This window comes from Hibiscus syriacus, unplaced genomic scaffold (genome assembly GCF_006381635.1).
Source record: "Hibiscus syriacus cultivar Baekdansim isolate YM2019G1 unplaced genomic scaffold, ASM638163v2 tig00110988_pilon, whole genome shotgun sequence".
Lineage (NCBI taxonomy): Eukaryota > Viridiplantae > Streptophyta > Magnoliopsida > Malvales > Malvaceae > Hibiscus > Hibiscus syriacus.
This window is the reverse complement of record NW_024062942.1, coordinates 2,797,033-2,812,149: the sequence shown is the minus strand read 5'-3', so window position 1 is coordinate 2,812,149 and position 15,117 is coordinate 2,797,033. Positions and strand designations below refer to the sequence as shown.

At 32.3% G+C, this 15,117-nt stretch overlaps 1 protein-coding gene and 1 pseudogene across 1 annotated transcript; one reads left to right on the top strand and one right to left on the bottom strand.

The window, feature by feature from the left end:
- Window positions 1-533: 533 nt before the first annotated feature.
- On the top strand, window positions 534-14,716 carry LOC120148970 (annotated as a pseudogene).
- LOC120148975 (cyclin-dependent protein kinase inhibitor SMR6-like) lies at window positions 8,146-8,524 on the bottom strand. Its single transcript, XM_039161924.1, has one exon. The coding sequence runs from the start codon at window positions 8,494-8,496 to the stop codon at window positions 8,146-8,148; it is 351 nt and encodes a 116-aa protein (XP_039017855.1). The 5' UTR covers window positions 8,497-8,524.
- Window positions 14,717-15,117: the final 401 nt, after the last annotated feature.

Below are 15,117 nucleotides of genomic sequence, written 5' to 3'. Positions count from 1 at the left end.
ACGAAATTTCATTATATTTATTTGTTATATGTGTATTTTGATAAGTTTGGTATAAGTAATTTGCATTTAAAATGAAATTTAGATATAATATCAAATTTTAAAACCTCGAAAAGTATGCAATTTTTTTTAATATATGATGTTATAAAATATATTTTTATATGATGTCAATATTTTTATAAAATAAATATATTTAATCTAAATATCATCCATGTAACAATGATTTAATTTTGTGTAATGATTCAATCTTGGACCTTTTTATAAGGTTATCAAGTTTGAATCATTTTAAGTAGATAGTTGTTCATTTTTTATTGTTTAGTGATATATGTCATTATTTTATTAAAGAGTCACATCAACATTAACCAAAATGAAAGCAAAACTGATAACTCTAAATTCTTTACTTGTTTCATTTTAATTTGACGATGTTGTCATCAATTTATTTATTATCGTCAATTTCATGTAAATTCCATTTCACGCGCTGCGTCGAAAGTGGGATAACAGTATGGGTATATATATCGTAATAAAGCACAACACAATTACCTAGAAGAGTACAAGACTTGCTACAGAAACGTCCGTTGCACCTCAGCTGATTGATTTGCCTACTTCTTGACTCGCTCACCAAGCTCACGTATTAACCTTTATTTATATATATTTTTTGAATTCATCTGGTTAAGGTTGTTGATGGGATCGGCGGAGGAGAACAGAATCGAGGATGAGTTGTCTTATCCGATTTTGCTAGCTGAATGGGTTCGTGCGGCGGCGGAAGAGGCGGAGTCGTTTAAAGTCGATTGTGCGGAGGTCGGGAAGCAAGTAGATCGGCTTTCCCAAATGCTTTGAACCCTAGTCCGGTCCACCACCTCGGTCCAGTCCCTCTACGAACGCCCGATTCGCCGGTAGTCTCCGAGGTTTCGAAGAATCTAGAGCGAACACTCACTTTAGTTCGTAAGTATAAGCGCCAGAGCATCTTGCGGCGAGTCGTGAGGATTACGAGCGCCACCGATTTTCGCAAAGTGTCTGTCCTTCTAGACGCTTCCATCGGCGACATGTGGTGGCTCATGGGGGTCCTCGACACCGAGAACAATGGAACCGCTAGCGGAATCTTCCTTTCCCTCCCTCCAATCGCCAGCAACGACCCGATCATTTCATGGGTTTGGTCTTACATCGCCACCGTTCAAATGGGCCAATTGACCGATCGAATCGAGGCCGCTAATAACCTCACTTCCCTCGCGAGGGACAACGACAGAAACAAAAAGATAACCGTCGAAGGAGGCATCCCTCCTTTGTTGAAACTTCTTAAAGAAAGCTCCTCACCGGAAGCCCAAATCGCGGCGGCTAATGCGCTATTTGTTTTAGCGATCGAGCAGGGAAGAGTTAGGAGTATTGTTGATGAAATGGGGGTTCCAATTGTGGTTCAAGTGTTGGGAGATTCCCCGATGAAAGTTCAAATTCAGGTAGCGAAATTGGTGGCGGCAATGGCGGAGCATGATCCACTAGCTCAGGAGGATTTCGCCAGAGAGAATGTGATTAGGCCATTGGTGACTCTGTTGTCGTTCGAAATATTTGTGGAAGATTCTAAGACACAGTTGGGTAAGCAAAACATTCATTCTATAGTTCAGATAAATAAAGAATTGGAGAAATTTTCTTCAACTGGAACGAATTCAAGGAATTATAGTTATAGACCGTATGCTTATTCGTACTCGAATTTACATATGGAAGGGAGTAGTAGGGGAGGAAATCATAGGAAAGAAAGGGAAAATGAGAAGCCTGAAGTTAAAATTCAATTGAAAATTAACTGTGCTGAATCATTATGGTTGCTTGCTAAAGGGAGTGTCTCGAATAGTCGGAGGATAACCGAGACAAAAGGATTGCTTTGCTTGGCGAAGTTGGTGGAGAGAGAACAAGGTGAATTGCAATATAATTGTTTGATGGCAATAATGGAGATTACAGCTGCTGCAGAATCCAATTCCGATCTTAGACGTGCGGCTTTTAAGACGAATTTACCTGCTGCTAAGGCTGTTATTGATCAGCTTTTGAGGTTGATCAAGGAATTAGATAGTCCTACACTGCAAGACCCTGCTATAAAATCGGTTGGTTCATTGGCAAGGACTTTCCCAGCTAGGGAGACTCGAGTAATCGGTCCTTTGGTGAAACAGCTCGATAATAAGGATCAAGAAGTGGCAGTGGAAGCTGCCATTGCATTGCAGAAGTTTGCATGTCCAGATAATTTCCTCTGTATGGATCATTCCAAGTCGATAATCGAGTTCAACGGTGTTCCACCTCTAATGAGATTGCTTAGGTGCGGTGACAGGGCGCAGCTGCATGGGGTGGTGATAACGAAGCTTTGGAACAAGCTAGGGTTTTGAATGCCATCGAGGGGGCAGACCGGACGGTGGTTGCGCACCATCCCAATTTGAAAGAATTGGTGACAGGGGCCATATATCAGCTCAACCTTTATCACGCCGGAGTCCATCCACAGAGGCAAATGTATGCACCTTGAATTTGGTTTGAGACAAATATACACATTTGGGTCGGTTAGAAAAAGAAGAAAGAATAGTTTGGTCAAAGGTGACAGGTCTTTGCTTAACTATTATACACTGTTCAAAAATACTTAGATGCTTCTTTAGTGGACATAAAATTGGTTGTGAATATTTCCATTTTGGTTATATGGACATTGAATATTTCCTCTAGTGGCGATGCTCAAGAGAATATTGGGTTTGTAATTAATGAGAAAAAGAATGGAAATTGAACATTTTACTACTCATCTTGTGTGCTCATATTTTTATATAATTACTGTTGCAACTTTAACATTTTAATATGTATTGAGAAATAATACTAAATTTCTAAAGCAGAGTCAAGCCCAAACGATTTGGGTGGCTGCTAAAATTTTGTCCCCAAAGCCCACACACATTAATGTTTTTTTACTTCTCATTTTTAGACGAAGAAAACAAGTGTTTAAAGTAAGATTAATAGATATCACATTTTTGTATCTACAGGCAGTAGTTGCAGCATTTAGAGTGACGTCATTGATTTTTTTTTACATAAATTAAAGTAATTAATTTTATTAAGAATAAAAATATCTAAAATTGGAATGAGAGTGTATAACTAAACTGGTAAACTAAATGTATAATTATATATATTTTTATAATTATTAAAATAAAAAATTGACCACTTAAAATCATATAAAGATCAAAGTAAAGGTAAAAGATTCCAAAAAAAAACCTCACACAATAGGTAGATACTGACATATTTTATTATTATGTCAAACGAATCACAATATGAGATTAAACTACTAAAAGATCTTCAAAAAATATAAAATTAGAGTCAAGTATCGTGAGAAAACTATGTACGAATACTTACTGCACATCAAATTTAATTCGAGGTCCAAACATAGAAGATCTATAGGATAACAAACGAATATCATTTTGATCAGTCACATCGATATCAAATTTAACCATAAAAACAAAAAAAATCAAACGACAAAAAAAATCTAAAAAAGCATACCAAAGACAAATAAAGTTATACTATAAGAATAGGCAAAATCATGTCATAAATATAGAATTATTTGATACATTGTTACAGTAATGGACTAATGGATGGGCGGAGATAGTCTCTTTTTAAAAAATTTAAATTACTATATATTTTAATTTTTTTATGTATTTTATATTAAAAATTATTTTTGTCCCTTAATTTTTTATAAGTTCATCTCCTATTAAAATTTTAAAAGTTCGTTTTCTAACATAAAATCATGTGTTTATCCTTGCAATGTTAAAGAAGAACTCTATAATATAAAATAATTTTTAAATAGATTTAAAAATAAATAATAAAATATTTAACATCATTTATATATTGCTTATAAAATTATTATTTTTTTCGCATGATAAGCATTTTAACTCTGATTTTTTAATTTCATTATCATTGTACATAGTAATATCCTTTTAATAAAAATCTTAAATTAAAATGATAATTTTTATAATTACTATATGGTACATTATAAATGGAGTTCTCTTTTTCAACGATCTTTTACTCAAGTAACTGTTGAATAACAGTCTCTATTTTCAAAGAATCTCAATTTAAGTAATTATATTTATATGATGTGTGTATAGTTAATTAATAATTTTTTTTGAATAGATATTATTTTATAATCACTCTAAATTATTGAGAAAAAACTCTCGTAATTATCAAAGGTTCGTATTAATTTAATATTTACAATTATTTTATTAGTAAGAGTTGAATATAATGTAGTATTATTCAACTATTTAATATTGAATGTTCATATATTCATACAGACGTCATGATTAAAATAAAATCTCTAAGAGTAAAAATAATTTTTTAAATACTAAGATAGTTTGATTTGTATAAATTAAAAAATTTAATTTCAAGACACATCGAAATGAATGTTAAGATTTATTTAAAGTTTTAAATTCTAAATCTTAATTAATATAATATTAGCTACCGCTCGGTTATAAACACTCATTCAGAAGAACTCAACATTCATGTATGCTGATATTATTTTGTAATTTGAAATTTACCTTTACACCCTAATGAATACAACATGAATTAAACTCGACGGTGTCGAGGTTTGTTTAATTTCAATTTGTGGTTTCAGTTTAAGTAAGACATTTTGGTGGGTTGTCGAGGCTTAGATTTTATTTTTGTGATTTGTGGGCATGCTTTTGAAAATTGGGTAACTGATAGTCGGAAAAAGGGGACAATGAGTGGCATTTTGGTGCAAAATTTGGGTCCAATTAGGACTTTGACACTGGTCCTAGGTGACGAGGGCTAGCATGGGAATTTGAGTGACCCAAATGTGTCACATCACATATCATTACATTTACATTTAAAATTAGAAATAATTAATGAATTCGGATATAATTTGCAATAAATTATGATGGATATTATGTGATGAATACACTGAGATTTGGACAGTCTGTTTGTATAGCTTTAGCTAGGTGGCATGTGTCAGATTCAAAGCTGACCATAAAAAAGATTAAATAGAAAAACAATCGATGATTATTAATCGCTCCTTTGTTCTGTATGTATAACGTGGGATTCTCTCCGGAAATGCGGTTAATATATAACATTATCAGATATATTAAAAGATATTTAATAAATTTAATTTATTGTTATTTATTATGTAGACAGATTAATAATGTTTTAGGTAGAAAATATGAAAAATTATTAAAAAATTTGGTAACCAGTAAACTTTGGTTATCGATAAGTATAGATATATATATATAATTTCACTGTGAAAAATATTAATTTAAAGTTATCTTTTGAGTGAGTTTTAAGATATTAATTTAGTAATTATACGCGTCTAATGATTTATTTTTATGTTACGATATATATTATTATTAAATTAAAAATAATAAACATAGATATTACATATTTTTTATTATCTTTGATTAAAATTGTTAAATTTAAATTCTAAATAATATTTTATAAAATATCAAAACAATCAAATAATTTTTTGTGTAAATGAAATTATTAAATTAATATTGTAGATGGAAAACATGAAGCAGTATTAAAATTTTTTGAAACATAAATTACATAACTTTCAACAAAGTATCGGTATATTTTTATAAAAAGAATTGATACTTTCAACATATTAGGTAAATTTTACGGGTTTTTTCATAATGAAACTGATTTTGTCATATTTTTACATGTTATATTATAAAGTATCGATCCTTTTTATAAAAATGATCGATACTTTCAACATATTAGGTAAATCTTACCGATTTTCTCATAATGAAACTGGTTTTATCATATTTTTACATGTTATATTGTAAAATATCGATCCTTTTTATAAAAAGGATCGATACTTTCAACATATCAGGTAAATTTTACCGGTTTTTTCATAATGAAACTGATTTTGTCATATTTTTACCTGTTATATTGTAAAAAAAGGATCGATACTTTCAACATATTAGGTAAATTTTCCCGATTTTATCATAATGAAACTGGTTTTGTCATATTTTTTACCTGTTTTATTGTAAAGTATCGATACATTTTTATAAAAAGGATTAACACTTTCAACATATCCGGTAAATTTTATCGGTTTTGTCATAATGAAACTGATTTTGTCATAGTTTTACCTGTTATATTGTAAAGTATTAATACATTTTTATAAAGTAACGATACTTTATAGGCGCTATTACTGCTTTTCTTTTAAATTCCAAAAGTGTCAATACTTATTTAAATGGAATCGATACTTTCAACATATCCGGTAGGTAGTTTAAAGTAATAGGTAGCGCCTATTTTTTTTACCGTTTACATTATTATACTTGATAATGTTTCCAGTAAATAACCGGTTATGTTATCATTGATAATATTTTTGATGTTTACCTAATATATTGTAATAACAAATTAAATAATTAATATATTTTATTATATAAGCGTTACATATTGCGTTATATAAGCGGTACCTAATATGTTATTGTGCTTGATAATGTTTTCAGTAATTAACCTATTTTATTATATAAGCGCTACCTATTACATTATATAAGCGGTATCTAATATGTTATAGTGCTTGATAATGTTTCCAGTAATTAACCTATTTTATTATATAATCGCTACCTATTACATTATATAAGCGGTACCTAATATGTTATTGTGTTTGATAATATTTTCCAGTTAAATGATATAATATAATCGATCTAAATTTTAACCAATCACTTATTTAATCGATCACACCGATTTTAATCGATTTTTAAACGCCGCATTGCAGTACTTCCTTGTATAATGTAAATTTAGATAATGTAGTAAATCTTTGTACTCTCTTAATTCTCAGCACATTCTTACATGATTTACCCCATTGTCCCCTTGTCTCCTTCAACAGTACAAGTGTGAAAGAGACTCAAGATGAATGTATTACTTGAAAGAAAGCTCCTTTTTAAATAATAATAATAATAATAATAATAATTATTATTATTATTATTATTTAAACATTCAACGACAAAGTAGCCACCCACATCCCATGTGGGTCTCCAATAACGCCACTATGTATTTGACTTATTGGGTGTAGTTTAATGAAATAAATATGATCCAAAAATTGAAATATTATTGCTTCAATCAAATAGCTCCGATCCCCATAAAGCTTGGTTTAAGTTTTTTTAAGATGAAATTTCATATTATCAATAATAAGTATAGATTAATAGTTAGCAGTATAAAGTTATCATGAGAAATAGAGATGCATATTCAAATGCAAGTGACATTGTTGGTGTTGCAGAACTTAAGGGGGTATTGGAATTGAGAGTAAATTAACGTCCATCGATACCCTTGCATAGGACATGAACTAAATAATCTTGATAGTAAAAGAATTATTATTTATTTTAGGTTTAAGGTTCGAAAATTATAAATATAAGAAATGTGAGTGTTTAATATCAAATAGTTAATAATTATCTTTTAAAAACTATTATTTTATAATCGTATTATATTAATAAAAAAAGCTTGCATAGGATTCGAACTCATTACTTACAACACGTGTTCTGTCCCCTTATATTGAGTTATATGGAAAAAAGTGAAGAGCATTACAAAGAACCTTCCCACTTTCTTAAGAGTTAGAAGTGGGTGATGGGGCAGTGAAATGCCAAGTTTAAAGTCTAAAACAAGAGATAATGTGCAGAGACTTCCCACAGTGGGTCTTGTATGCCAAGTGTTTTGTGGGAATTTGTCTCAGTCAATGGGCTGGTACATTGGAACATCCTTCTACTGTCTTCTTTACCCATTGCAAATAGTGATTGGGAGACTTTAATTATGATAATTATTTGCGGAAGAGATCACGAGAAAATCCGAAAGAAATATAACGACACTTTCTTCTTTTTACCCACTTTTGGCATAAGTTGTAGAAGTGTAGAACCATTGCTAGATGTTGACTTGCATGTGTCTCCCCTCATCGACATGAAAATAAATTAACCCCATAGAGTGCTAAAGAGATTTAACAAGCCAGAAAAAAAACTAGTTAATTACTACTACAGATATAAAATCTAAAAAGGTAAAAGAAGTTACATTTCGACATGTTATTCATCAAAGAATTCCATCTGTACGTAAACTTCTAGTGGTCACTACCATTAAAAAAAACACCTATAATAAAAAAACATGATAAGCCCATTACAAGAGAGGTAGAGAACTTTTATGCAATTCGTTAACTCTTTAAACATGGCGGCGTATGAAGACAGTGTCCAACTCTGGTGGAGTAAAGAACTCTCTAGCACCCCCGTAATTACACTTCAAAGTAGGTTTTCTCTTCGTCGGAGGAGGTGGACATGTCAACGACGTCGGAATTCTGGCTTCCTGTCCCGTTGGAGTGGTGGAACTGGAACATGATTCTTCTTCGTCTTCTTCTTTATCATTAATGGCGGTTTCTGTATCTTTGTGATGATCAACAGGAATAGTGTAAATAGACTTCAATGGAGCTCGTAAAGAGATGCCGGCAATGACCCATTTTTTGGCATCGGATTCCAACACTCCTCCATCAACTTGAAGCTTCCCTGGAACCCCCATATCCAAACCAAAAGTTCCAAGCTTGAAGATGACTGTAAATACTATAAGCGAATAAAGATGGTGAAGATACTAATTTTTTTTACTTATTTTATTTATTTATTTATTATTATTATTATAATAATTATTATTATTATTATTATTAAAAAATAATTACAGGCCAAATGAAAACTGGACCGGCCCAGTTACAAACAACCAAAACCGGTCCAGACCAAAATAAAACCCTAAATATTTAGGGTTTCAGCTAGGGTTTCTAAACCCTAGCACTGTTGCCGTCGCCGCCGCCTCCAAGAACTCCCAACAGCCGCCTCTGCCGACAATTCCCAAGTCAGATGGTCCAACCAGTTGCTGCCGACGCCTTGCTGCCACGCCCCCGCCTCAAGGAACACTCCAGAACGCCAGATGGCAACCAACAGCCTTCCCTACAGTGAGTCACCAGCCTAGCTTTGGTGACTCACCGAACTTTTCATCCTTCAGACCGGTCCGAGCAAGCGACCGAGATAGCTATAAAGCCATCGTACCTGCAAAAATGAAAAAAAAAGGGAGGATAACCGAAAGACAGGGAGAACAACAGGAGAACCCAAAGCAACCCAGCAACCACAAAACACTAAAATAATCAGGAAAAGACGGAGAGATATTTACCGAGGAAGCCACGCCATCACCGGAATTCATACGAACCTCCACGCGTCACCGAAAACCTTCGAAAACCAAAGGTATTTTCTTAGATTTACTCCGATCAGGAGCCATTTAAGGAATAAAGACACCAGAACCGTCATTAGGACGGTCCAATCTACATTTTTGGTGTAAAAATGATATTTTCAGCCACCGGATGCGGTGGCTGGCGGTGGGGATTACGGCGGCAGACGGCTGCCGGCCGATGACTGGCTTCCCTCAGCTAGAGAGAAGCGAGAGAGAATTCTCTTCTCTCTCAGTTAGAGAGAGAAGAGAAAGAAGAGAAATGAAACGCTGGCCCTTCGAGCCAGCTGGAAGGGGATTATATACCCCTTCCCAAACGACGCCGTTTTGGGGAGGGGTATATCTGTAATTTTGCTTTCGGATAAACTATTCCCGCAGCCACTGTAACTTTAAAAAGTTTCAATTTGATCCTTATAGCATGTTTTTATATATTATAATTCGATCTAGTAATTTTATTTCATTTTATTTTAGTCCTTTACATAATATAATATATATATTTAGGATAAATACCTAATTTAGTCCCTTATAGTTTAGTAATTATCATTTTAACACGAATTAATTAAATAAGGATAAATTACATTATTAGCACTTATATCTTTTTATTATTCGAGTTAGAGTCTTTAATTTTAATAATTATAATTTTAATCACTTATTAATAATTAGGTTTAATTACATCATTAGTAATTATATTTTTATAATACTATAAATAAGGGCTATAAATTTTAATATTTTATATTATTTTAATTTTATATGTTTTAGTCACTAATGTTAATTATAAGTCTTATTGCTTTTTTATACTTATTTTTAAATTTATTTATCTTACTCATTATTTATATTTTAATTTTTATATGTTTAAATTATTATTTTCATTATTATTATATTAAAATAAATTATTTTAAAAAAATGTTTTTAATTATTTATTTTATTTTTTAATATCGAAGAAAAGAGCTGTCTTAAAACACCTAGAAGTCATTTTCTGATATTTCTAAATAAATAAATATTTTATTTATACATATTAATATATTTTCTTTAAATTATTTGAAATAACATAATTATGAATTAAATATATCTTTGAATTTCTAAATTTCCAATAATAGAGACAATTTATAATTAAAAAGTACCAATTTTGGGCGTTGTAGGGGTGCTAATCCTTCCCTAAACGTAACCGACCACGAATCCCTTTTTATTTCTAAAAAAGAATGAATTTTTGGTTATACGCAGATCAGTTTATCTTTTAACTGATGTTTTCTTAAAAACTCTTTTAAAAGATAATTTTAAGGTATTCAACCTACCTGACCCAAAAGGCCGATGGCGACTCCCAAAACATTTTAAAACTATTTATTCATATCACTTTTTCCGCCAAGTAAAAATTCGTGCCCGGACGAAAACCGGTTACGACAGCTTGGTGACTCTGCTGGGGACCTGGTCAAACTTTTAAAATCAATTATAAATTGTCTCTATTAATTATAAATTAAAAATTCATATATTTAATTTTTAATTCTTTTCTTTCAAATTTTTTATTACTTATATTATTTTATTAATATTCTTTTTATTTTATTCAGGTATTAATTATTTTATTTGTTTGTTAGAGTTTTGAACATTTTTCCTCACACACAACACTTACATTGCATAACATAAAGCTCTATAATTGAGCTTGTCCCTTTTAAGTGGGAGTGAAAGCGACGTCTTCGTGAGAATTTATTCTCCGTGTCAGACCTAGCAAGTAACTTTCGGGGTTTATATGCTCTATGTCTTCGTGAAAATTTATTCTCCGTGTCAGGCATAGAGAAATGTGTCCCCTCGAATTGAACTCGATCCGCTTAAGTCTGTAATGGACTAGGATTGAGGGTTTGATAGCCCAAGGGGGCATCAACAAGGACAGTTCGAGTACCTTTACTCCTAGAACTGAAACTCTGCATATAATAAACCCTAGAAATTCACCTGATCTAAGATAGTACTGAACCTCTGTTCATAGGTGTACACAAAGGAAAAATAAGTTCTAATTTTTTTTTGTCTTTTAATAAATGCATGCGAACTATAAATCATGTTGTTAGGTTAATTTTTACAAACAAAGCATGGAACTAGGAAGCATGAGGTTAAGATTTATACATTGATAGATAGAATTTTTATTTCTATTAATTGGTACTAACCAATTTCTTTTTTCACTTCTCATTTTTTTCATACATATTGTTTGCTTTAAACTTGTTTATATTTGATTTCTTTTGTTTGCATTGCATGACCATGGCATAATCAAAAGGTGTTGACTTGAAAGACTGTTCATCAAATTGGAAAGAAATCGTAAATGGACAAAAAGTTTTGTGATCAAACAAAATATGATGCGACCAAGGAAAGACATCCTGAAGAAACTCTGAAGATAGAAATGAGCAATGCACACAGAGATCCTGTTATATTAATACCAAAAGTACTCTACAAAGATTCTGCCAGATTGATACCAAAAGCAGTCTATGGTAAGAGCATCAGTCAGGGCATTCATAGTGGATGAGGTTTTTATGAAGCTCAAGCATGTTATTTGAAGGACTTGAACGACCAAAACAAAAAATTGAGCACAGAAATGAAAACCATGCAGGAAAATTTTCAGAAGATCAGTCAAGTCTTTCAAAATGCTGGCCTAGGAAATACCCCAGAAGAATGGATAACAGGGGTCATCAAGCTGAAAAAGAGCTGCAACATATATGAGGTATCTTGTTCAAGAACTTCTTGGACAGAAAGTTTCTCTTACAAGGGAAAATGAGCAACTCCGAGAAATGACACAGAATATGAAAGAAAATGTCATGGAAGAAGTTGCAGTCCAGACAAGCAATATGGTTCTTAAATGATAGATTTAGCTGACTTTACAAGGAGATGAAGCAGATTGAAGACTCAATGGAAACTAACTGGGCTTTGGAGAAGTTAGAAGTGAAAGATATCCCTATATGTAAAGTTTTGTTTGATGTACCAAAACTTTTGTGTTCAATGAAATCTGTTTCTAAGATGATCACTTTTGAGTAACACCTTTTCATGCATACATTTGCATTTTGCATCCTTGCATTTTTCATTTTGCATTTATACTTTTATATTTGCTTTTGCACTATACAATTTGCATTTTTATTGTTACATTCACATATTTACATTTGCATTTGCATTTTGCATTTACATTTGCATTTTTTTTACGTTTATATTTACATTTTCATAATTACATTTTATTTCAAACTATTTTACATGCATTTAATCATGACAACGTGGAATAATTCGTGGAGAATTCCATGACAGAATCAAAGTGGAGTTAATTTGGTCTTCCTAAAAAAGGATAATAGCCATGAATGAGATTTTAGCAAGGGTTAGTAGAATTGAGAAATTGCAAGAACAATTTATCAAGACTCAACAAGAAATGACTGATCATGCAAAAAAGTTTCAAGATGATTCAAAAGAGCAAATGACCAAGCTGATGAACCTGATGAATGTTGTGATACATGGAGAGAAACCCTTAGAGGATCCTGTTGTGAAAGATTTGAATAGGAATATGAATAATGTAGATGATGCAATGGAAACAAATGACCAGAAATTTACCAAGGAATGTGGAAATTTGATAAATCTCCAAAAATTGGGTATAACCCCAGAAGATGAGACAAAGATCAGGTTGAAGAGAAACATAGAAGAAATTTCAATACCATTAAAGAAAGCTAAACAAAGCAAACATCTAGATCGTAAGTCACAAGTTCTTCAAAAAAGCAAAGAAAATAATTGTAATGTGACAGTGATGTCAGGGGAAATTCTACCCAAGTTTCCTTCAGTTTTATGCAGCAAGTTATATCCTGAGTTACTCAAAGCCCATCTTATTGGCCCATGTCAGGCTAAGCCTTTGTTGCCTCCTTACCCAAAATGGTATAATGAGAAAGTCTTTTGTGAATATCATGCTGGAATCCGAGGACACTCCATCGAGAATTGCGGTAACTTCAAAAGACAAGTTCAAGACCTTTTGGTTCATAAAACCATAAGAGTGGATGTTAACAGTCAATCCATTTTGATCAAACAACCGGGATTCAAACCCCAAAATGAAATTAACACGGTCAAGGCAAATGAAGATCATACAGCAGAAGATATTGAAAAGAAAAAAGGCAAAATTAAGGAATATGAAGTATGTATGACAGATTCAACTCCTGATACTTCTTTGATACTAAAGAATGAAAAAGAAAAAATGAAAAGAGAGGTAATTCGAGATTGGCCCACCAGTTTAAGAATGAATGGGAAAAATGTAACTCTGAAGAAACCTCAAACATTTGTATAAGATGTTCCGAGGACAAGTGAAGCAGTGGGCAATATAAAGAGTCTAGTGAATACTACTCCAATCACAGCTGCAAGATGCATTCAGAATCAGAACAAAACTTTCATCACCAAAGGAAGCTATTCTGAATATAAAATTGAGCCCAATTTCCACTCGGGGAAGAAGAAGATGATGATAGAGACTGATCAGGAAGAAGCAAAGATTTGTGCACTTGAGAGTTTATCCAAAGAATTTGACACAGAAGATGATCAAGAAATGGGGGGCAAATGAGGACAAAAAACCTTAGTCCTATTACACACCTAACATTATAATGAGGCATGATAGATAAACAAGTGGAAGTTAATATCTACCACTGTAGTACCTTTCTACTTTCAGCATCTTGTTTAAATATGTTTTTTGTTCCTTTCTCCGCCTTTTGTGCAATGAATAAATATGTGTTTCTTTTATGGTTATGAGCAAGGAGTCAAATTTTAATCTTGAGATTATTAAGTATCAAGTAGATTAAATATTCTTTTAATTTTTCAAGAGTTATAGATCTATTGGCAAGTGGTAAAATTATATCTTCAATATCCCATCTAATGCCAATTACTCAAACCAAATCCTGACACTACAAAGATTCTGAAGAAGTGTCTCCACCTGTTTTTGACACCACTCCAGATGTTTACCTTTTCGGGTAGAGTTGATTGATGATACTATATACATGACTTCAAAAGTCACACATTTGTCTTTCCGAACACAAAACCATCATAAACCAAAAGATCTCAAAAGAACCAAACTTTCAATTATTCGTGAATCTTACTACAAGAAGAGACGAGATGGGGCATCATGGACCAACTCATTGAAGATGATTTCGAGTGATTGAAGCATACTCAAAAAAATGATTGATTGAAATAAATATATCATGCATTAATTACATTTTTCATGTAAATAAAGTTAATCTTGAATATTCATCCCCCTAGAGATACCTCTTTTTACAAGGAATTTTATGTATGAAATGACTAAACTTCGACCACAGATAAAGCACGCCAGCTCAGTATCATATCACCCAAAGATGAATGGGGCATTTGCAGGAGCAAATAAGAACATTAAGAGGATCATTACAAAGACCACTGAAGCTTACAAGGATTAGTACGAGAAGCTACCTTTTGCCTTATATGCATATTGAATTACTGTGCGAACATTTATTGGGACAACACCTTATGGGATGGAAGCAATATTACCAATTGAAGTTGAGATCCCATTATTTTGTATCCTAAAGGAAGAAAAATTGGAGAAGACTGAATGTATCCAATTTCGATCAATTAAACCTTATTGATGAGAACCAATTGAAAACTATTTGCCATGGGCAGATGTATCAGAAATGGATGATGAAAGGTCACGAACAGAAAGTACATCCGAGAGAGTTCTGAGAGTGTGATATAATATTGCCTATACATAAAGATTTCTGTAGGAAACGAATGTCTAATTGAGAAGAGACCTATGTTGTAGAAAATGCATTTTCCTGAGAAGCGTTGATCTTGGCAAAAACGGATGGGAAAGTTCTGAGAAACCAAATAAACTCAGATTCTGTCAAGAAATATTATACTTAAAGAAGAAAAAATGACAAAAAGGAAAAGGAGACGCTCAAAGAAATTGAAGTCTTATAC